Genomic DNA, 24,432 nt, shown 5'->3' on the forward strand with positions numbered 1-24,432 from the left:
TAATTAGCACCTCGGTAGTCAATGCTGCGAATCGTGCACGCTAGAATAGATCGGTGTCGTTTGTGCTGTACCGGTCGATGACCATTGTCATTGCCTGCAGAAATTGCACGCGACAACGAGGCGATGTCGGGCCGCTATATGACATGTACACACGTATACCGTACTGCAGTTCAATCCACGAGTAACATCATGCCGTATAATTGTGGCCCAATTAAAGATTCCGTACCACCAGCCGCGCGATACTTTTAATTACCACTTATCCAGGATTTGCAGACGTAGATGCGAATTTCGTGTCTGTTTTTGCGTATCGCGGTGTAACAATCGCGATCGCGACAATCTTGATTTACTGACACCGGAAAACAAGGAAATTATGTCGCACTGTTACTGTGAATTTTGCTTGCGTTTTATTACAGTTTTGTATTTTAAACCTAGGGGAGAGTACTAGGGTGCAACGAAACGGGTTGATAAAATAGAATATCAATGTGTTTTTTTTATAAGAGCTGTGAATGAGTTGCTATCGGACCGGATGGTTTTTACAACTTTTCGTGATCGGCCAAAGGCTCGTGCACATGTTATTTCTGACATTATCATTTTACATTAAGGTGTGGACATTAAATGTTTACTAAATTACCTCTTGTGGGCAAAATAGAATACTTTAGTATGGGGTAAACCGGTTTATTCTGTCGATGCAAAGGGAACAATAGAAATGTCTGTTAGTACATGCTTATTTTTCTGTGAAATTATTAGATGCAATAAAATGGGAATTAAGTTGTGTCAGTACTCGGGAAGAAAATAATATTTATTTGTGATATTTGTTCCTAAAATATTAAACGACATAGTCAATATTGTATTTCAGGGACGGCATGCCGCGGCAGCTCGAATGACCTTGACCTTGAAGTATGCTATTAAGGTCATTATGCTAAAGTTAATTTCCTCATTTTAGTCAATACTTAATATCTTAAAAATTGCCAATGCTTTGCTCAATTTAAAATTGTCGTCCAATTTCCATAGACATAGGAGGCGGGCATTACAAAAAAAGAATTTCTCGTACACACCACAGAATTATTATAATATTAGAATACAATGTAAAAGAGATAATAAATTTATTTTACACGAAATGGAACGAAAGAATTTTGTTTCAACAAAAGTCAAAATTAACAGATGCTTTTCGTATTTCTATATTTTGTTATACATATATGTTATATGTGGAGTTATATGTGTTGGATATGTATATATTTTAATATAATAACTAATAAATATATACTAATAAATATACTATAATAAATAACTACGTTATGACTAAGAAACTGATGCTATCTGAGATGTACAAGTCAGTTGAAATTTTAAAACAATGGAGTCAGAACGTTTGATTTAACGAAAATTGTGAACGAAAATATCAAGCACATTACGCGATCAAATCTTGCATTAAACTTAATGAGAATGCAACCCAAACTTATGAATAATTAAAATCTGCTTATGTAGGGAATTCTTTATCGAGAACACAGGTTCTTAAGGCTTATATGAAAATTGAATCTATCTAACCCAAAATGAAGCTAGTAATTCTTGCGCTTTTGTTAATGAACTTTAACATTTACCTAGACGATAGAATAGTGAAGGAAAAGAAAAGCAACGTTTTGTCCTGATCTCGCTAGAGGAGTCGTCAGTAGAGCTATTTAGCGGGTCATGAATTAAATGCCGGGATTTCGAAGTATACAGGGTGTTCCAAATGTTACTGGAAATGAGGGAGTCCTGAAGTCATTTGAAGTAACTTTTTCTGTAGCGAAATTTCTATCCGCGGTTTTGTTTACGTGTTATTAAGGAAAAACACTGACCAATGAGAGCCAAGTTCGTCTGATGCAATGCGGTCGAGACAACAATCGGATGAAGTGCAGTTCCGCTATTGGCTCGGTCGCATAGCACCAGCTAATTTTACCTCTAATTGGTCAATGTTTTCCGTTAATAACTTGTAAACGAAGCCACGTATTGCATTTGCACTAAGAAAAAATTACTTCAAATTATTTCAGGAACTTCCTTTCTTGATTTTGAGTAACTTTTGGTACACCCTGTATGGTGTATGGGAAGGTATCCATGGTGATACCAGAGGTAGTCGCCATAAAACCATTAGGTGAACTCAAACTTGCTCGTAACCCTAAATGTATAGTAAATTAATTTGTAATCTATGAAAAGAAACTTATAATCAATTTCTTAATGAAAATGATTTTTATCATCGTGTACATGTATGAGTTACAGTAAAAATCGTAAACATATCTGAAAATGTTTCGTTTCATACAAAATTTAGAGTTAATTTGGAAAAATTAATTTCAGTGGTAAGTGCAAAAATGAATGCAAAAACAAATGAATCTTTTTATATACACAACAAAATATATTTACTAAAATTCGTTATGGAAAACACCTCACAGCTAAAATTGTATATTCCAAAAAAATTGTTTCGCAAGTTGCTTAATTTAAATGTTAGTATCTTGTTGAGATCTCTAATGAGATCCTTGCGCAATCTGTATGGTATTGATCTCATCAGTTTTTCGGTAAACTGGTTTTACTTTCACCCCATCCTTTTTTCTACTAATACCTTTATCAAATCATTTTTATTTTTGATGACATGTTTCCGTATTTTAATTTCTACTTCGTGGCAAATGTGTTCAATTACGCTCAAATTAGCTAATTGCATGAGCGTACCTATTACTTTGAAGCAATTATGAAGTAGCCACATCCTGGCTACATGCGACGCATGTTTTGGATCGGTGCCGTTATAATATTTCAAGCGACGTAAAATTTATATTTTTCGATCACGGTTTTTAAGATTTCTGTAAAAAATCGTTATTCATATTTTCTCCAATAAATTTTAAATTACTCCTTTTAGCGACAAATATCCAACCAGACATACAAACATCATGCCCTCCATGCCACATAATACAGTTCAAGTGTTTTATTTCGAAGTCGTTCCTAATTCGTAATTATTCAAACTGTATGACAGTATATATAATTGCGATGGCAACGGCGGATGATATACAACGATCGGCTGACGGTTTTCGTCTGTTGAGGGGGGCGCCAGAGTTGTTCTGGAAGTCGAGGTGTGAGGAAGTCTAAAAATCGTCGAGTGGTCTTGTTCTGTTTCGATATTTCGTAGTATAAACTAGCCTATAGTTTTCGAATTTTAAACAACTTTTTATTAAATATATTCCTTATAATATTAATATCTTGGAAATAAATCTGGTTATTAGGATTGAAATATTATGGAAATTAGATCATTTTAAATTTTATAGCAACAACGATTCAAAACACACTTTATAGTTGTCCCAAAGTACGAAGTACATCCGCCCTAAATATATTACGACACCTGCTGATTTAGTATAAATCGTACTTTTTCATTCAATTTATGTAACGTTTTATATTTGGTATTACGTATTATGGCATCGTGTTTTCGAAAGTACACATTAAGTTAGAAATGTTTGTCTTTTATGCACTTTATTTAATTTTTTTATGAGTGTTCTAATAGTTTTGGAGCGGAGTGTACACTCTAGCAATTAACTGATTTCATCGTAATTGAACACATTTGGCATAAATTGCAATACATACCATCATAAAAGTATTAATAGAGGAATGAGGTAAAATTGAATCCAATTTTCCCGAGAAATTGGTTAGATCGATACCAAATATATTACGCGAGGTAGGACGTTATCGAGAGATCCCAACAAAATACTAATTGTATGATTTAATTTCAGCAATTTATTAAACAATTTTTTTGAGAAGTTCCATTTTAGCTGTGTAGCGTTTTCTATACTGCATCCATACTGTATTCCTGAAATTAATTTTTCCAAATCATTCCTAAACTACTTTATGGAACGAAACATTCTTTTATATGTGGTGTACTATTTTGGCTGCGATTCACTAGATATGGAACTTATGAGTCATATTGATCCACTGAAGTTGTACCATGTATGTTTGAGATTTTAATGAATTTTCATTACGTATTGGTGTCGGTAGCGTGCGGTAGGGAACGTTACAATTGCAGTCGCTCCGACAGATATGTTTATCAAACTGCATTCATTTGTCATTTGTTACAACATCGCATGTTCGGAGCAAGTCTGTAATGGTTTGTGAAGCCCGCTGCAGCGTTTATTGACGAAGAGTCGTTCCCTTTTACTCTTAACAAATACAAAGTTATTTGTACTGAAACTATATTATGTTCTATATTATACTATATTTATTATACATATACTATATTATATTATAAACTGCATTATAACTATATTATAAATTGTGACAATTCAATAAACCGAATTTGTTTTTTAGATTTATTTTCCGCAAATATGAACCTTGATCAGTTTTATCCAAAATACACTTGCAACGCCATACAAATTTTGTATTAGCACTAAATGGCATATTTTTAAAAATCTCGCACATCAAAACTGAATAGAAACATAACTGACTCTTTATGTTTGATGAATTATTACAGTTTGCAAGGTTAATAAGTTCATTTTCGGAATTTCTTATTTCGGACTTCTTATTTTCAAAACACAAATTACAATTAAAGCGTTGTCATTTATAAGTTGTCGACAGCATCGAAACTGCTATAACGGATCAGTTAAAAGCAGCAGCAACATTATTAGTACAGTCACAGGTGATAAAAATAACATTTATGGCAATTTGTGACTTTGTATGGAAATTATTTTGTTAGTGCTTTACAAACAGTTATAATTTAACAGTTTTGTTCAATTCTCCCTAAGTCTTCATTGCCCCGAATCTCATGGATTCCTGTTTGCTATAAATTTATAAAATCATCTATTCACTTTTTTTATTAGATGGAATACATCGATGAAACTTAATAATTATTATTGTTAGTGTAAGCGCCTTAATGAAACATGTGAACATTTTATATAGTTTAACAAAAACTTGATATTCAAATAACAAATTATCAAGTCTGGATCTAAATAGATCAAAGTCTCGTCGTCTGACTCTGATATTGTAAAGAAATTGCGATTTGCGATTTGCTGAATGAATTACTTTTTCTTCCGTGATTGAAACTACAATGGCTGCTTGAACGGTAGTCATGAACGTTGGGATAGCTATTATAATATTATGGATTTCTCAATTTTCTTGAACAGATATAAAAAAATTTAATAATTCATTTATCCTTTCTTCAATGAACATGTTAATATAATATGTTCATAGAAATTTTTCTGTTTCGATAATCTATAATAATTTCGACCATTTTGTAGTTTTTATCGATTAAAAATAATCAAAACTCGCTGAAGTTTTCAATATTGTTAATTAAAATTTTTAATTTTTCTTTTATTTATTTCCCATCTTTTTCGAAGACCATTCGATATATAAAAAAAAAAAGTAATGTCTAACAGAATTTTCGATAGAAGTCATAATTTACAATATATTCGAGGATATAAATACGAGCATTCAATTGATTATTTTAATGTTTAAGTTTAAGTTTTTCCGTTATGCAATCGAGCTGAAATTTTGCAAAGATTGTTTTATTATTAGTTGAGACCATTTTAGGAGGTGTCGCAAAAAAAGGTCGAAGCAAAATTATAGTCGAGAGAGTAAATAAAGGCCACCTTAATGAACGCACAAAGTATGCCTGGAAAGTGACGGGTTTGATGAAACAGAGTAAGGTACCCGTCCGTAGTTCTGTTATTAAAGACTGGCGCCTGTTAGCGACAATTGAAAGTAATAGGATCGCCGCTAATGAGTTGACAACAGGAACAAATTAATTCGTCGTTTCTATAGTCATTTATTATAAAAGTTTTATAATGGTTTGCTTCTTTGCATGTCGCGCATTGCAATATATCTTAATGAAGCGCACTAAATTGTTCCTATTTCTATGGACTGGAAATGGCGCTCCTCTTCTGTCACACACCGATTATTTTAAAAAATAGCTTTCTGTCTAATTTTCTTCCTACCGCGTTCCTAACTTCATTCCCTACTTTTCTAATTGGTTTTATACATGCCAGTTAATTATCCAATGATATCTAAAGGAGAAAAATCGGTTACATAAAAATATTTTTATATAACTTTTACACAGAATCATGATTTTATTTGTATAAATAATAAAGCAGAGAGTCGCCTTTGTCCGGCAAAAAGAAACTTACTGTTATTATTTTTTATTAAAAGAATTATATCGAATTAATTTTGCTTTCAATATTTGACATGATAGATATCTCTCCTTCAGATAACTCGAAATCGAAAATTTTAATAAATTCTTTTTCATATATGTACAGTTATCATTTTATTTATCATTATCAAAAAAAAATTGTTTTTAGGAAAGTTGCTTAAAATAAAAAAATACAGTTTAATGAAAAAAATTCTCCGAATTGTTGATGATTAAAATAAAAACACAATCTATCGTTTTGCCGATAAAGAAATCCTTTTTCTTTCTGTTATAACGTCAAGTTGATCGGTCTAATGGTTTTTCTTAAATCTTGTCAAATGGCTGCGGAAAAATAGTTTTAAGAGAAGCGCGTTGAAAAATTCAGTAAAAAGAAACTACGCCATTGCTTGCTATAAAATATACATTTTAACATATTTTAAAATATTTCTTTAAAATAATTCTATAAGAAGATTTCTATAATAATATATATTTTTGACTTGATAATATTCTAGCTGATGTTCAAATGAATGTAACGACTTACTACACTGTAAGCTTAAATCTCAAAAGAATGCTAAAATAATTTAAGCCAAAGAATGCGAATTTATTCAAATATATGTTCACAATCACTAATCACACAGAGTGTAACTGACCAATTGATGACATGATGAAAGGACAGTTTTCTACATTTCTGCTAATAAAAATGACTTCGACTTTATCATAATGGATACTTATTGAATTATGCTATAATAGCGTATACAGAAGTACATCATCCTATTTAAGGGAATCAGCGTGACCTTGATATCTCCGTAATATTTTCGCCAACGAGGAAACTGTTTATATCACATATGTCCCCTGTCATACTAAATAACTTTTATTAAAATATTTTTTCTCCATCTTTTGTTGTTTTTGAAATATTCTGAATTTCCAGATAAAACGCGGATACCCTGTACATTCATGATGAAAACTTAATCGACTTTTGTAACCAATTGTAAGTTTTGTGTACATTTTTTTTCTTATTACAAAGAAAACAAGTCAAAATAATATCACGAAAAACTTCAAGCTGTTTGGTCTAATTTTGATAAAAAATTGTCGTACTTGAAAGAATGTTTGATTATTTTGTTACTCACTGTATAAAATGTACATATGTAGATTACATGAAACAATCATTTATTTATTAGCACGTATTTTTTGTAACACTGAATTTAAAAAAAAGAAAAATGTAACATGCTTGCGAAAAAAACACACTAACAATTATGATGGATTTACAAATCACAACATAATGAAGAGTAATTAAAAAAACTATATTACATTGTATTATGTCCTATTATATTATATTATACCATTCTACGTTATTATTAGCACCATAATCGATTTTTAATAAATCAGTTAACTTCAGCTTAAATTCAATAAACTGATTGACTGGTGAGCTTTTTGCAGATTTAATGTTTGGTCCACAAGGGTTTGAATTTAATAATATAATGGCTCGAACATGCTTTAGAGTATCAGATACGAGATTTTCACAATATTTAAGCATAATATTCTATTACTGTTCATAAGTCCTTTGACAAGTGCCACAAGTCCATTAATGATAATAGAGGAACGTCATTATATTCATTTGCTACCTTCACTTTCAAATATGTCCAGAAATTTCCTGCCAGGTTTCGATCGATGCATTGAGCAGATCATTCTAACATTTTAACTAAACGATCGAGTAGCCAATTTTTCATAGTTCTTTTCAATATATTTTAACTCGCAATTCCGTTAGACATAATCGAGACAATAAAAATTCTCTTTCATTCTATTTATCTATCTATTCAATAATTCGTAAAACGGGTTGATAGACACCAAAATATAACCCTTTGCGAATGTAAACTTGATAATATCTGAAAATAACAATGAGGTAAATGTAAATCTGAGATATATTGAAATTCTATTTGAAGATTCCATGAAAGTATTCTTGCAAAAAATATTTGACATGAGTGGAACCAAATATGGGTACCGTCGAGTCCATCTTTTCTACATAAACTCAGAGATAGTATATTATTTACCATCCTAGCAATATAATTAACAAGGAAGAAACAAATTATACAATTCCGAGTAATGACATACTAAAGTAACCCATATGTACGTACTCTCCAAAGCAGATAAACCTCTTTGTATCAACTGTAACATTGAGCTTACAGTTAAAATAAAAAAATAAAAATACCGAAAACCAAATTGATTAGCGAAATTGTATAGTAATCTATGGTATCTAGATTAAGACAATAATGCAATAATTTAAGCAAAGCCATTGTATATATTTTATCTATACGTAATTTTACAATCTCAACCCCACAAGTGGTCGCTAATTGCTACTAAACAGATGTGAAATTAAGTAAACGAATTTTAAAAAATCCTGTTGGAGAGTATTAGATTGTAACACGAATTTGTCCCGTTTTTATCAGGCCAAGATCACGAATATGCTTTGAAACCATCGTGATAGATACTTTTAACATTTCTGCAATATTGTGTATTGATATGCGATGATCATTGTTAATGATGGTTCTGATCTTCTGAAGGTTCTGGTCTTTTCTTATCGTTATTGTTTTTACTGAGTAGAATCATCTTAGTTTTCTCATAGAGAAAGGACATATTTTACACCTTCCTTAAATAAATAAAAGTTCTAATTGAATGTTCAAGTAGTGAGAAAAATTAATTTATTCTCATATATAATTACAATTCTAATATTTCTTTAGCATTGTTACCATTTCTGTAATAAAAAGCAAAATTTAACAAAAATATTCTTCATCTCCAGAAGTTTGAAAACTTTTATAAATAGTAGTAAAGACTACCGTTTGTCAATAGACTTGCTCAAAAATAATCATAAAATGATAAATGTCATTATTAGACCAAGGATCTTTGCGCATTTATAGTATCTTCAGATTTCTGAGAAGCAATAAAATGTATAAAGAAACAAGAATTAATAGCATCTTTATTTTCTTGTTACAATGAATAATCTTTTAGTCGACAGAGGGAATGTTTCTGCAATTCTAATCTTTTAAAAATAACGTACTAAATTTGGAATTTGCATAAAGATCCGTAATCTAGTGATGATATGTCTAACACTGTTATTGCACAAAATAAGTATATTTCGCCCGCCTTCCAACATGAATCGTCGGAGCTGTTGTCTAGCATGCGTCTCTACTGTATAAATTTTTACTAGCGAGTATCCAAGTACTTTTCCAAGCCACTGTATTCATTACGACTGTATCGCAGAGACCCAAAGAAGATTCGATTCAAGAGCAAGAAGGACAGCATGTGGGGTCAGCGATGCATGTGTGCGGAGATTCGAAGGAGGCGGTAGGAATATTGCGTTTAGAACTGCGAGCCGAAGAAATGCTGGTGCACTTGCAATTCACTGTATGTCCGCCATGTTATGAGTCAATGCGAGATCGCAAGTAGGCATAACAAAAGGGACTCTGACTCTGCCGAACTAGCTGGTGTACGCGCGAGCAGCACGCCTCGTTCCTCGCGTTCCACGAGAATCCACTTGAAATTGAAACGAGGCAACGTTGACGACACTGAAAACTGATCGCCGCGACGGATATCGAAAGCCGTTCGTTTCGCGCTTATCGAGGATACGCGAAAATCGGAGAAATCCCCAGTGTAAGTCGCTACTTTTAGAGGATCCGATTCTGCGACCCTGTTCGCGAATTGTTCACGCGAAGCACGGCAACTTTACAGGTCAGATGCACTGCGTTTTCGAATGGAAATCAAGCCGCGCGACCAACTCTCGTGGAATCCAACCGATAAGACACCGACTAGACTGAGTAATAATTTCATCGTCGGAACTGTTCGTCTTCTTCGTTACATGGTTCCAGTTCTTGATTCTTCGCCTCTTACTATTACGTCTTAAGATACATATATGCATATTAGTTACACCTGAAAGTGATTTATTCAGGTATTCCTTGAAACCAAGGTTTTGTATCTACAGAAACGTGCAAAATACTACTGTAATAAACATGCATAGGTGAAATAAGATTAAATTTCGCCAGTCCAAACGATTTCCTCCGGAAAAAAAGAATTTTTATGCGAATATGGTGCGACAAAATGATAGCGTATTGAATTAAAAATTATTTTGTTTTTTAATAGTTTTTTGTCGCAATTGTTCCGACTTATATTGAAAGTATTGTTTTGCATTTGGCAATATTTTAAAACAATTTTCAACGATAAGACCTTGCTGGTTAATTTAAAAATCGATTTTTTTTCGAGGGAAGTATGTACGTACTCCTTTATTACTTTCGCAGCATGTGCTGCTGCATTATCCATGCTGAAAAATACCGGGCGTCCCTGAAAGTATATACAAGAGAACGCGAGGTGATTCCTCATTAAAAAAAACATGAGAATGATATGGAATAACTATTTTTCCTTTGGAAATTAGTCTTTGAGAAAAACGAGTTTAGAAATTCGCGAAGAAACGGTTCGCAGCACCTCCATTTTTCAATATTTCGAACTTCTGGATAAAAGAGTATGATAAATAATGAAAATCAAAAAGGTTTTATTGCAGTTTTCTGTCGATGCAAACAAAGATTTATATAAACAGATTTTTTATCCTTGTACAACTATAGTACCTCATCATTAAAGATACAATTATATGTGCTAATCATTTTTAGGCCTATCTTTTTCGTTATGACTTGCAATGTGCGATTTGACAGGCTCTCAATGACCTTTTCATAAAGTTACCTCACGGATATGCTAGCTTCAATTATCGTACTTTTTAGTTTTACGACATTTTGAAACTGTTAATTTTCTATATAACCCTTCCTTACAATTATGCACCAGACGTTCTCCATTTGTTCGGAGAACCAGACGTTCGGCCATTTGATAACATTAATCTCGTTTGCCCGAAATCATGACGTCGTTTTGCGACTGGTGTGTATGGCTGCATTGTCTTGTTGGTTAATCCATTCTACAGTGTTATTTTCGTTAATAAACGATAATAAATTATCCTGCAGTATGCTGGTGTAGTCTGTACTGTCCATCCGTTTTGAAGGGAAACTCAGTTTCAACATGCCATTCATGCAAAATAACCTCCATACCATCACACTACCACCGCCGAAATTTCTTCTCGAAAAGGAACGCGGTTCTCTTCTCAAATCTCGACAGATTAATTTTTTGTCCGAAAATATTACCGGATTATCAGAAAAAAAGTTGAAGTTACCTGAATTTGAAATAGTATGCTAGAGTTGGTATATACAATAAAGCACAACATTAAAATCTCTTGATTTGAGGGGAGAGGATTGTACATACATACAGTTATATGTATAATCTGCACCGCCCATAAATCCTTGAAATTATACATTTAATTAAAAAGTGTTAAGTACAAAAGTTTACCTAATTTTCTGTAATTGTAGTACTCGTGATGGGTGGTGAGTTTTTAGGTGAGTTTTATTTATAATTTAATATTATATAAATATATTTATTATTTCATTTAAATTTATTTAATATTAATTAACAATTCTCGTTTCTTGTTTCAGTTGCTAATCAAAATTTTGATATGTTACTGTACGTTATTCAAAAACGGATATCGATATCTAACAAGAGGAACTTATGATCGTGGATATCGCTTCTGAAACGAGAGTGGGTTAAAGTATGCACTGTAACTTTAGCCCACTCTCGTTTCAAAAGAGACATCCACGATCATAAATTCCCCTTATTAGATGTTTATACTCTCTTTTGTTTAAGCGATCGTACACAGTCTCACGGTTAGATTTATATCATTGTACGTTTAATAACGATGTTTTTGTATTTTATTCTGAATATATTTTATAGAAATGTATATATTTGCGGTTGAATAAATAATACATGTGTTACAATTCGCCACGTTTCATTTTTACTTCGGCCCGGGAAATGAATTCTGTACACTAATAATTTTACGTGTTATTCTACGACAGATACTATATCTGGAACACATCCTGATAGAAATATTGTAAATATCCTAAAGATGAAAAATTTAGTCCTGGTGATTATATTCCTGTCTTTTTGTCACCGTACCGAGTATAGCAACAATACCCGATCAAATTATTTTTGACAGTGAAAGTAAAAAGTACCGCACGATATCTTTTCTACAATTTTATTTTAGTTATCATATACATTCTGAATTACACGCCAGAATGAAAGAACAATAGTAGAATGAAAGAAAAATAGAACAACAGTCGCTATAAATTAGACATCCTCTTCAAAGTCCTTTTACAACTTCACTATAATTTCGCATATACACTGACATTTTATATATAAAGAAACCACTTATTTTCAACATCTTTTTAATTTTTTTCTGTTCAAATATGGCATATAAAGAACGAGATCGTGTTAATGCAAATAAAATACAAGATATGGCCAAATAAATAATGTAGAAAGAAAGATTAAGATCAATTTTAAGTTAATTAAGGTAATTTTCACAGGTGAAAGCAAATTCAAAATATTTGGAACCAAAAATCACTTTACAGTATGAAGACATTAATCTGGGGTTGCATAAGTGCAGCTGCAGTGGAATCTCTACATTTCATGGATTGTATTATGAATCACAGTGTCTCTACCAATCTCCTTAATACTCACCTTCAGTTTAGTGCAAATAAAATGATACTTAACAACGATTTTATATTCACCCATAAAAATAATCCAAAACATTCTGCATTTCATACTAGGCAATGGATTTTGTATAACACACAAAAACACTTCAAGACACTACAGCAGTTGCAGGACAATAATTCGATCGAACATCTATAGGATTATCTGGAGAAAAAATTCGTAATCATAACATTACACTTAAAAAAAGTTTAAAAATTACTTTAATAGAAGAGTGAAATAAAATAGAGCCTGATGGAACATCCACCTTACTACAGTCCATGCAATCTCGCAAGTTATTAAACCATTAAATATTTTATTCGTCTACATGGGTTTTTTTTGTTATGTAACTGTACGAATATTTTCTACGTATCTGTTTCTGAGCATATGTCCGTCTTTGCTCATATTTTTATAATGCTGACAGGAGATAAAATTCCATTTAGAAAAAATGTATTCTACAAACGTTTAAGAATATTTATTAAGGGTGTACGTATTTTTACTTTCAATTGTAATTGTACGAATATTTTCCACAGAAGTTCGATACTATCTTGTGTAAGGAACTTGGTTAAATGAATAATGTTAACTTTTATTGCACAACGATAAACACAAAACGTCTGACCCCACGTGGCGTCACCGAAGAAGTGTCGTCGCCACTGTTACGTACGGAGATTTTCTCACGACGTTTTTCTTCTCTTCGGGCAGTTTCAAGTCAAATCGCGACGCGAGACGTAGCAAGATCGAGTCGAGTTCTCCTTCGAGCAATAGTTAACCCCCGCCGACTTGGTGCGAAAACCAGGGAGCGTATCTTAGGACCATCGCGAATCATACACTACACTTACGCACTTGTAATAGACTGAAGTTGTTAGATTATATTAGTTTACTTGCAATTCAGTGTACAAGTTATTTCATTTCCATCTCCCAGTTCGAGTCAGTTGTTGGTAACGATCTCACAAAGATACACCTTTACCGCTCGAGGTGTATCTACTAATATTTGTTTTGAAGTTACGAGGCAAAACTAGAGTCAATCCAAAACCCTATTACCCAATCAGGTGGCGACCCGGTGTTGAAAGAGACATCGGCCAGTCCACGAAACCAACTTCCTATCTAAGGTGGCGACCCGTTGATGAAAGAGGCAACGGCCAGTCCACAAATTCCTATCTAGGTGGCGACCCGGTGATGAAAGAGGCACCGGCCAGTCCACGAAACCTTTTACCTTTACACCAGGTAGTGACCCGTTGATGAAAGAGGCAACGGCCAGTCCGTGAAACATCCCTACACCTAAGGTGGCGACCCGTTGATGAAAGAGGCAACGGCCAGTCCACGCAATTTCCTACTAAGGCGGCGACCCGTTGATGAAAGAGGCAACGGCCAGTCCGTGAAACCTATCCTACAAGGTGGCGACCCGGTGATGAAAGAGGCACCGGCCAGTCCACGCATTCCTTTCAAAATATCCGCACAAACTCATTAACCTCCGGCCACGTGTGCAGTGGCCCTCGGCTCGTAACACCACATTCCGTTCTCGCTCGCCCGATCGATGATCCCAATCATTCATTTGTTTCACGCACACAACCATGCATTCATGTTCATCTTATTAATATACATTCATACAACATTAATGGTGCCACATTAATGCCAACGTATCGATTATTTACATTGTAGCTAGTTTTGCTTATAATACAGGGGACACAAGATTCTTTTATGATGCTTAGCGGGCTACCGGTGTCCAACAAAGTATTCAATTTCACTTCTATGTTGTCCATAACGAAATTTAAATTACGGTGAAATTTGTCCTCCTGTGGAGTGGAATTTTGAACAAAATTGACTCTCGCTTTTTGGGGCAGGCGGGCACAGCAGGTGCTCCGTCTCTCCGCAGCGAAAACAGGAACCTTTTTCCCTCTTCGGTAGACGACACTCACTGGACCGATGACCCATCCTGTTACAATTGTAACACTGAACGTTTGCAATTTGTGGGGAAGGCTTCCCCTCCATTGACATTCTCGTTTTGGGTCGAACGGCGAACGCAAAGACAATGAAAATCTGGGAATTCCCAGATTTCTGCTGTCCCCTCTTCTTGGCCATCGTTCTAATATTCATTGGTTTTAACATTTAAGTAGCCAATGAAATACTAACTCCACCCACGCCATTTACATACGAAGGCGTAATCGGAGGATGAGAAGCGTACCTACATCACTTTCCACTTTGCACTCGGTACCTTCTCATCTAGTCCGACAAACGACATTTTGTACATAGTGTTATAGTTTGTGATAAGTTGTTCGTCTTTTTATTATTAAACCTTGTTTAAATACGGCATCTCAATTGTTCCATCTCAGTTCACCCTTAAATACATCCTCAACCTATTAATTTATCGCGGGGTAGGCGCGTTATTCAATCGTCATCAACTACGATCGACGCTGTAACGCACCGCGCAACATATTATGCTTTCAAATTTTCAACATAATTTTAAGAAAGTCGTGTAATTAAACTCAAATATAATATATATTAATATAGAAATATAAAATTAAAAATTGAGTTTTAATTATACGAATTCGAAATAAAAATATTCGAAATATAGATTATATTAGTATAGATACTCTGAATCTTTATGCATTCATGGCTATAATACATCTTTATACTGATAAAAGGCATGCTTTTAGCATGTGAAATTTTCTAATTGTTGAATTAATGTTATTCCTCGTTCTGGTTTCTATGAAATGCTCTATGCAAATTGGGATTTGCATAAAGAGCCGTAGCCTAATTGTAACATAGGAAATCTATGGATACAGATATTCGATAATTCTGTTATAACCGATATTATCAAGATAATTGTACAGTTTTTAAATGCTTTTGGCAAATATAGATTGTTGGGGGCTATATTAACGTGTTTGGAACGGCCAAAATTAGTCAAGCAGAGAAAATTTGCAGCAGCAAACTTGGTATAAGAGGAGTCGTAGTAGACTAAACGATGCGTTGCGACTAGGAAAAGCTCGCGTAGTTCGTAGATGTAACGAGATCGTAATTAAAATTACAATCAAGTAAAAGTATGAAAGTAATCACTGAAAATTGTTTTATATTGTAAAAATACAATATTCTTGTTACAATTAAATAACCCTACTATTATATACATATGTGTCTGAATAAAAAGAAAATATCTAAAAATTTCCCATGGAAATGTCCCTATAATACCAGAAAAAAATCAGAACTAGTCATTTCGATTGATTCTGCAGTTTTAACAGATATCTTAAAAGCAGATATTTTAATCGTATATATTTCTCATGATAAAAGCGATATCTCTGTTATCGGTAACGATACGTGGATATGCTTCAAAAGAAATGGTTTGGTTCAATGGAACATATGTTGTGGTAGAAAACATTTTTCTTTAAAGATAATATTTTTCGAAATATCAAGGTCTTTTAATGAGATGACACCCTGTATAAACAGAAAGACATATGGCTATCAATTCTTTCACATCAATTCTGAAGCTAAAGGTGATAATAAACAATATCTCGTGAATTTTTGAAACGAAGAAAGTTACATTTTTTTACAAATTTTAATTTTTCAGAGTTTAACTCTTAGAAGGCCAGAATTTTTACATTTTCTGAATCCTGTTACGTAAAGTATGTATGCCTATAATAATGCTGTATACAACTCCTCAAAGTTTCCAAGTTTGTTCCTTGCCACTATATTCATATAGACCTGCATTGAACTACATAGTAAATATTGAAAATTTCCCATATCAAACATAGAGATGAATAGTTGTTTATCTTAGGCTATTATAATGGTCCCTCCGTGCTTCTACAGATTAATTTGCTAACAGTACGTTCGTAGGATTATATTTGTTTCGGCAACAGTTATCGCTATTGTAGCAATCTATGAAGTGCAACGTATCCTCTAGTACAATATAACAAAGATAGCCTTACGGAGATGTTAACAGTTCTTTGAACAACGTTTTAGACATTCTATTGTAATTTTAACACTAAACGTACATCCGCCGCACAGTGTAGTTCACAGCTTCAGAAACTGGCGGAAATTATCTCTTCCGTTTTTGTGAGAACAAGAGTACTTGAAAATTATGTTTTAGCGTGTTCAATATTTGCTATGAGTTATCGGAAATTTGTTGAAATATTTTCGAAGTTGAGAAGATGCTCTAGAACGATAGTAAATATCTTCTTTAAAATTAGTACATACTTTGCTACGTGATATTTTACTATAGACACAGTTTAATTAATACCTATAACTATACAAGGTGACCCATTTAAGTTGAGATTGTAACAAATTCCGTAAACAAGTAATTTAAAAAAAATAAACCAACTGACACATGTCTTTTAGTATTTCGAGTAGGGAGTCAAATGATATTATTAGTTTTTCTTTATGTGTATGTGTTTTCAAGATTATTTCAATGTCATTTTGCTATTTTATCATAAACCTATATTATTCGAAATCATATTCTACGTTAGAAAATGCATAATTTTTGTTTGAAACAGTTGTTTGTGAGTGCAATACTTTTGAAGATATTTAGCTGACTTTTCAGGTTTATGTCAAGGATTAATATGTTTTCCTATTAACCGCTTGACTACGGCAGACTTTGATACGCACCGGCCTTCCAAATACGGAAGGGATTGAGTTACGATGTGCGCCGAGAACGGCGTTCCTCGAAGTCCTGCGTGGCCGAAAGATAGAGTGTGAGTGAGCGAGAGGGAAATAAAGAAAGAGAAAGAATGAGTAAGAATGAGATAGCGAGTGAGGCAGAGCGAAAGAGTATGAATGCAAGAGAGAAAGAGAGAGAGAGAGAGAGAGTAGTAGGATAATTTGGAAAAGGGTTAGTAAGGGTGGAAGAACGAACGAAAAAGATCGTCTCAGTCGAAGGAGAACAGTCACGTAGAGAAGTCGTTGTTGTTGTTGTTGTAGTTATTGAAGTCTTTGTTGTTGTTGAGTCGTTGTCGTTGTCGAAGTTCGTTGCGTTGTTGTTAATATTCTTATTGCAGGTCGTGGGAAGTTGCGAGTTATTAATAATAAACTGTTATTGTTATTGTTAATCGAAGGTGCCCTTCGTTTGTTGTTTTATTATTACCACGGAGTTTCGTGGGATTTACCCTTGAAAATAATCCCTACAATAGTTTACATGTTGAATGTCGGTACATGTTGTCAGTCTGTTCGCAAGTATAAATTCCCTACTCGAGGGCACACACCCTGTATCTGTAAAGTTTTGTTGCGATCAATAGTTTCCGAGATATTTAACCAAGCACGTTTTTCATACCCAACGCCAAGAGCTGTTTCCAGCCCTCCGAAATAAATGATCCCGGACGTAAAAAGTACGTGTCTGACATTTTTTCGAGTATCGTGTCGCATTAAAAACGCATGAAAATTTTGATTTGCCGGATGATTTGTCGTTTACCCGAGACGACTCTTGCGATATAAATCTCTCACTCGCTATAGCGGTTTAGACATCCTTTTTTCGTGATCGAAATAATTTTACTGTTATTTCGAAGGTTTCAGTTGTAACGTAGTATTCATCTCGACACCCTCTAGAATATTGCAAAGTCAAAACTGGATATTAGCTTTACATAAAGCGAAGCAATCCTTTTATAAAAAAAATTATTTAAAAAAAATTATGTATATTCGAATTTACAGCAACGTGAATATTGATCAACTTGTATTCCAAACGTTTGCTGATAAACCATTGGAAATGTCTGAAAAATTGGCCTAACAGCGCTAAGTGGCATGGAACAAATCTTCTCAAATAAAATTCATTTCTTATTACATAATCCGATTAAATACGCGTTCAATATCACGTGCAGTGGAAACAGAATGATCTGTTAGCTGTTTGAAGCAGTTATTAAAGCGGTTCTGAACGCCACGTTACGCATTGAGCATATAATTATTTAAATCCACACAATAATGAAACTTGCAAGAACCAGCACTTAACATTTATCGATTTTAGTAACAATTATGTGACCTTTCATATAAAAAAAGTGTCAAGGAAATTCACTGTCAGTCTTTATAAACTGACGTTGCATTTAACGTGTTAACCAGTTTTAAGCAGCCAGCTAGTGCAATCTTTTTTGAAAAAGCGCAAGTTACTGTAATTATATTGTATCTGCTTAATTTAATAAGAAATATTAAAGTATGTATATATATTTCTCAACCAAATATCCATCTCCGACAAGTATATTCGTCATGAACAGATTGCAATATTTTACGGTGTGATGAGTACACTCGTCAAAAACAGGTATGTAACTGGTTAATCGACATCTTAGTGTCATTATACGTGCATACATCTATAACCTTTTTCGCTAAAGGTGCCTATTCTTTACACGAGAGAAGGCACGGGTTTGGCTAACCCGAATTGAAATTGCAATTGAAGTAGCGTGATTATGATAAGTTTTCCCTATACAGGGTGATCCGTAATTATGGAAACATCGGGAAATGGGGGGTTCCTGAGGCCATTTCAAGTAACCTTTTCCCTTGGCGAAATGCAATCCGCGACTTTGTTAATGAGTTATTAATGATAAAAGATTGTTGCGCGCGCACGAGGATTCAACATCCTGCTACCCGCGCGAGCCAGCTGACTGAGGCCTATCTCATTCCCTGTGTATGTATAAAAGAACTAACAATCTTTGGGCTCGTAAAATAAAGTTTAACCACGGATTTTTCAAAGATAACCTTTAGGGCTGGTTTTTTCATGTTTGTTGTTATCGCTGGTCTTCAACATTGTTTGTGAAAAAATGTCGACATCGTTTGTTATTTTATATGTATTTGGCTGCAGTTCCTGCAAATATCTTTCGTTCTTTTGGATTCAAACATAAGAACATCGTTCCGAAACTTTTATGTATTATAATTCAGTGACATGAATGAAATTAAGACCATCTAAACGAAAACTTAATGGGCAAGACTGCGTGTTGATGCTCGTGGTCGATTTTAATAAATCGTTCGAGCTTTTGAGTAATTTACACGTGATGTGTCGACTAACTCGAAGGACCACCTCCAAGGTAGGAGGAACAAATTTACACCGTGAATGTTAACAACAAATATATTTACACTCCCGGTGGAGATACATGGAATGCGTTCCAGATTGTTACAAATTACTAGTTGTCTACGAGTTTGTGGCTATGTCTATTTTACGTATTGTGTCTGATTCCAAACTGTATCTGGCTTCCAAAATGTATCAATCTATTTTACGTATTGCCTTTGACTCCGAAATGTATCTGACGTGCGAATCGAGGTTCGCCGATAACGTCACCTCGGTTCGCCCTACTCTTGCAAGTTAGGGGTGGGTGTTGAGGAAGCTGCCCAATCGCGACAAGCCCAAAAGACAACGTCTGGGACCTAGGAAGGGGCAGTGCCGCAACGTTTGCCAGGGAGTTCCCGGTCGCGCGTGGGCCTGGAAAATTGCCGACATCTGCATCCCATTCCCCTAATTGCCCGTTGTCCCAGAACGTGCCGTTTTCCGCGATTCGCGCCGCGCTATGGGCATAGGGACCCGTGTTTATGGCAGGGCAATATCGCTAATAGCCAAGAGTGTCGACCATGTGCCTTGGAACAATCGCAAACTATTTTCTAAAGAAGCGGGTGACAGGCCCATACCCTGGCCGATTCCGAAAGTCCCAAGCACATGGCCCCCCGCCATAAAACCCTCGCTCAGCAATCCTCAACATACCGCCCACCTTGAACTAATCGAGTTCAACCGCACGAAAAATATAATACAAGAGTAGTAAACTATGAGTAGATGTACGATGCAAAAGGTGGAGCTATGAATGGAGCTAACTACTACAAACTAGGTAACGATTTAGACTAAAAATAAAGAAATGCGACTATGTACATTGAGTATAAACACTTATAGCTAAGGTGACGCAAATGAATATATACAACGCTATGGTTCACGAAACACCAAACATTTACGGTAGACAATTCAAAATGATCACAAAGATAGTTAGGTTTCTAAGTGTAAATGGTCGTGAGTGTCGGGCAGGAGGCTGATCTTCGTGACTGGCCTCTTGTAGGTCCCGTAGGCCATGCGAAGAACCACCACTTTGGCGATTCCATCCTTGCCCGTGTGTAACTTCAAGATGCGTCCCAAAGCCCACTTCATCGGAGGGAGGTTGTCCTCCTTCGCTAGCACCATGGCCCCAACGCTTGGTACATCGGGAGATCCAATGTTCCATTTTGATCGCTGCTGCAGGCCGTGTAGATATGCCCGCTGCCAGCGTTTCCAAAAATGCTGGACCATCTGCTGTGTCGGCTGAAATTTACTCAATCGGTTCTGTCTATCATTAGTAAGGTCGGCCTCCGAAAAGGCCGTCAAAGCTTGACCCACAAGAAAGTGACCTGGGGTTAACGGATTCAGATCAGAGGGATCTATGGAGAGAGGATGGAGCGGACGGGAATTGAGGGATGCTTCAATCTGTGCTAACACCGTGTACATCTCAGCGTGTGTTCGCTTCTGGTCACCTACAACCCTTTTTAGGTGAGCCTTTATTGAACGGACCCCTCGTTCCCACAATCCTCCAAAATGCGGTGTACGTGGCAGTATAAAATGCTATTTTATCCGCTCTCGAGCTAGAAATTTGCTATATTTTGTTCGAAGATCCGGGTTTTTCCTCAGCTTCCCTTCCGAACTAACCAGACGACGCGCCGCTTGCGTGCGAGATTTTCCTGAATGAAGAACTTGTTCACTAAACGGTATAGCTACAGTAAACCGTCCTGTTTCATCGCGCTTTGTATTTTGCTTAAACCTCAATTCACACGGTTCGTGGGCAATAAGCTTGCTCGCGGGAGCGCTAATTTCTTCCATTTTCCAAAACCGCGATATGGAATTCCCTAGTTTTCTATTCGTTATGGCGTGACAAGAGTGAAAGGATTTCAGATTGCCCTGCGATTTTGACCATGGGAGGCTGCCGCCTAGGACCCATCCGAGCTTTGTCTTCTGCCACAACAAATTGCCTAAACCGACCTTAATTTGCCCGATGCATAACAGGTCCCAGAATAGACCTGCCCCAATTAATAGATCGATTCTACCGGCCGTTTGAAACCCTGGATCGGCTGGTACCACTCCCCTAGGTATCGTTAATTTGATTTTATTCAGAGGAACGTTAGGCATTTCCTCCGTAATAGTTTCTAACACTAAGCACGAGATTTTCCGTTTAAAACCTCCTGAACGGGACACAACTTCTACCTGGGTAGATGAGCGAATCGGCCTTTTTGCGCGTCCTAGACCACCGACCATGGTCTCGACGGCCTGGAGAGATAAACCAATGCGCTTGCAGCATTCTTCGGTTATAAAGTTGGCTTGCGAGCCCGCATCTAATAAAGCGCGACATTTGTGAGGTACCCCCCCTCTGATCAACAATTGTTACTAGCGCGGTCGAAAGGATCGCGCCTTCGAGATCATCCCTTGCCATGCAAGATTGCGCGATATGAGTGGTGGGTGGCGGGAGAGTTTCAAGATCATTTGAATCATGCTCAACGACTAAGGGGGGAGATGCGATCTCCTTGTGCAACAAGGTGTGATGCATCTTACCGCATTTTCGACATTTAGAACTATTGCACGCCTTGACACTATGCCCTGGTCGGAGACAATTAAAACACATTCGCGCGCGTTTCACCGTTTCATGCCTTTCAGAGAAAGACATGGCCAAGAATCTGCAACAATATTGGAGCATGTGCTCATCACCGCATAGGACACATTTACTACTTTCTTTGTTTGCGACATGGGACGCCACGTAATATGGTTTGTCGTATTTTTCACGCGGTTTGGTGGATCTCTGTGATTCCACCGGTGAATGGCCTTCGGACGGCCCATCGGAATTTTTGCGCGTTAGATATTGAGCTCGTTGCTCCAAGAATTTTGACAAATCGCGGAACGCAGGCATGGTGGGCGAATCCATAACACGCTTCTCCCATTCATCCAGGGAGAGGCTGTCCAATTTCCTCGAAATAACCCCATTAATGATAGCCTCGCACAAGTCCGACGGATCTAGGATTTTTTGCAAAGCCCGTACGTTATTGACCGCTGTATCAATAAATTTTATAAGAGAAGTGCCATTTTTCTTTTTGGCTGGCTCTAGGTCTAAAATTGCGGTAACATGATGCGATATTAGATTCTTCGGGTCATCAAACCGCTCCTTCAATCGTTCCCAAGCTAATTTATAGTTCGCTTCCGAGACGCTATAGGATTCGATGATTTGGGCAGCAGGCCCCGACAGCGCCGAAACTAAATAGTTAAATTTGTCCATGTCGGACAGTCTCTCCGAATCATGGACCAAGGAAACGAACGTGTCTCGAAAGCGAATCCATTGACTGAAGTCACCACTAAAATTAGGAAGTTTTATGACCGGCAGACGCGTCATATTAGAGTCTGATGGAGCTGGGGAAGCGCGATTCGCCGTCCCAGGCTCCAGGCCTCGCGCCTGGGCCAATCTAGTTTCCGCCTTTGAAAGGGTTCTAAAATAACTATCTTCGAATTGTTCGCGCTCCGCGAGCTGGACCTCCTCGTTAGGAGTGTCCAGTACCGATGCCTCTATTTGCGATTGTATTCGATCGAATCTCTGAAAAAGGTCTTCATTTGCCCGAACGCGTTTTTCGAATGCCACCGTATCCGATTGCACGTCCGCTGACTCGACAAATCTTTTGAAAACTGTTAACTTTGCCTTCACGGCTCCGCGCTCGGCAACTAGCGATTTAGAGGCTTCCATGATGTAGCACGGTATAAACACAAATGAAACAAAGGAAAAGACTTACGAAAGGATAGGGTTGTATCGGCGTTTCCAAGCAGGTTCCGTAGCCCGTCTCTCAATGTGGTCGTCGTGCCCAGCCAGCAACGATGATTCCAGACAGCTACCTTTCCGTGGCAGGGAATCCAAAAGTGCGATGATTGATGCAACCCTTGAAGATGCGCGCCGCTTGCTGCTATCACGTCCAGGGGGGTGTTGAGTCAAGTCCTCACACACAGGCGCCTCACTGGATGTACAAGTCGACGGCCAAGTCTTCCAAAAATGTCACGTTCGATGTGGAACCTTTCACACACACTATCCGACCAAATGTTGTTGCTCGTTCAAAGATATCCGGCTCGAAGGACCAAATGTGGCGCTCGGGGTCCGCAAGATAGGAGAACAACTTGACACCGTGAATGTTAGCAACAAATATATTTACACTCCCGGTGGAGATACATGGAATGCGTTCCAGATTGTTACAAATTACTAGTTGTCTACGAGTTTGTGGCTATGTCTATTTTACGTATTGTGTCTGATTCCAAACTGTATCTGGCTTCCAAAATGTATCAATCTATTTTACGTATTGCCTTTGACTCCGAAATGTATCTGACGTGCGAATCGAGGTTCGCCGATAACGTCACCTCGGTTCGCCCTACTCTTGCAAGTTAGGGGTGGGTGTTGAGGAAGCTGCCCAATCGCGACAAGCCCAAAAGACAACGTCTGGGACCTAGGAAGGGGCAGTGCCGCAACGTTTGCCAGGGAGTTCCCGGTCGCGCGTGGGCCTGGAAAATTGCCGACATCTGCATCCCATTCCCCTAATTGCCCGTTGTCCCAGAACGTGCCGTTTTCCGCGATTCGCGCCGCGCTATGGGCATAGGGACCCGTGTTTATGGCAGGGCAATATCGCTAATAGCCAAGAGTGTCGACCATGTGCCTTGGAACAATCGCAAACTATTTTCTAAAGAAGCGGGTGACAGGCCCATACCCTGGCCGATTCCGAAA

General features: G+C 36.5%; 3 protein-coding genes across 3 annotated transcripts in view; all 3 read right to left on the minus strand.

Moving 5' to 3' along the window:
- LOC144470872 (GTP-binding protein Di-Ras2) overlaps window positions 1–24,432 on the minus strand; it is an 83,137-nt gene that overhangs the window by 43,569 nt on the left and 15,136 nt on the right. The window lies entirely within an intron of this gene.
- Window positions 20,652–21,143, minus strand: LOC144470972 (uncharacterized). The gene has a single exon (XM_078182588.1). The coding sequence runs from the start codon at window positions 21,141–21,143 to the stop codon at window positions 20,652–20,654; it is 492 nt and encodes a 163-aa protein (XP_078038714.1).
- Window positions 21,258–23,412, minus strand: LOC144470974 (uncharacterized). Its single transcript, XM_078182593.1, has 2 exons — window positions 22,075–23,412; window positions 21,258–21,956 (listed from the first exon to the last, which is right to left on the minus strand). Exons 1-2 carry the CDS (start codon window positions 23,410–23,412, stop codon window positions 21,258–21,260), a joined length of 2,037 nt encoding a protein of 678 aa, XP_078038719.1.

The sequence above is a fragment of the Augochlora pura genome, chromosome 6 (genome assembly GCF_028453695.1).
Source record: "Augochlora pura isolate Apur16 chromosome 6, APUR_v2.2.1, whole genome shotgun sequence".
NCBI classification, from domain to species: Eukaryota; Metazoa; Arthropoda; class Insecta; order Hymenoptera; family Halictidae; genus Augochlora; species Augochlora pura.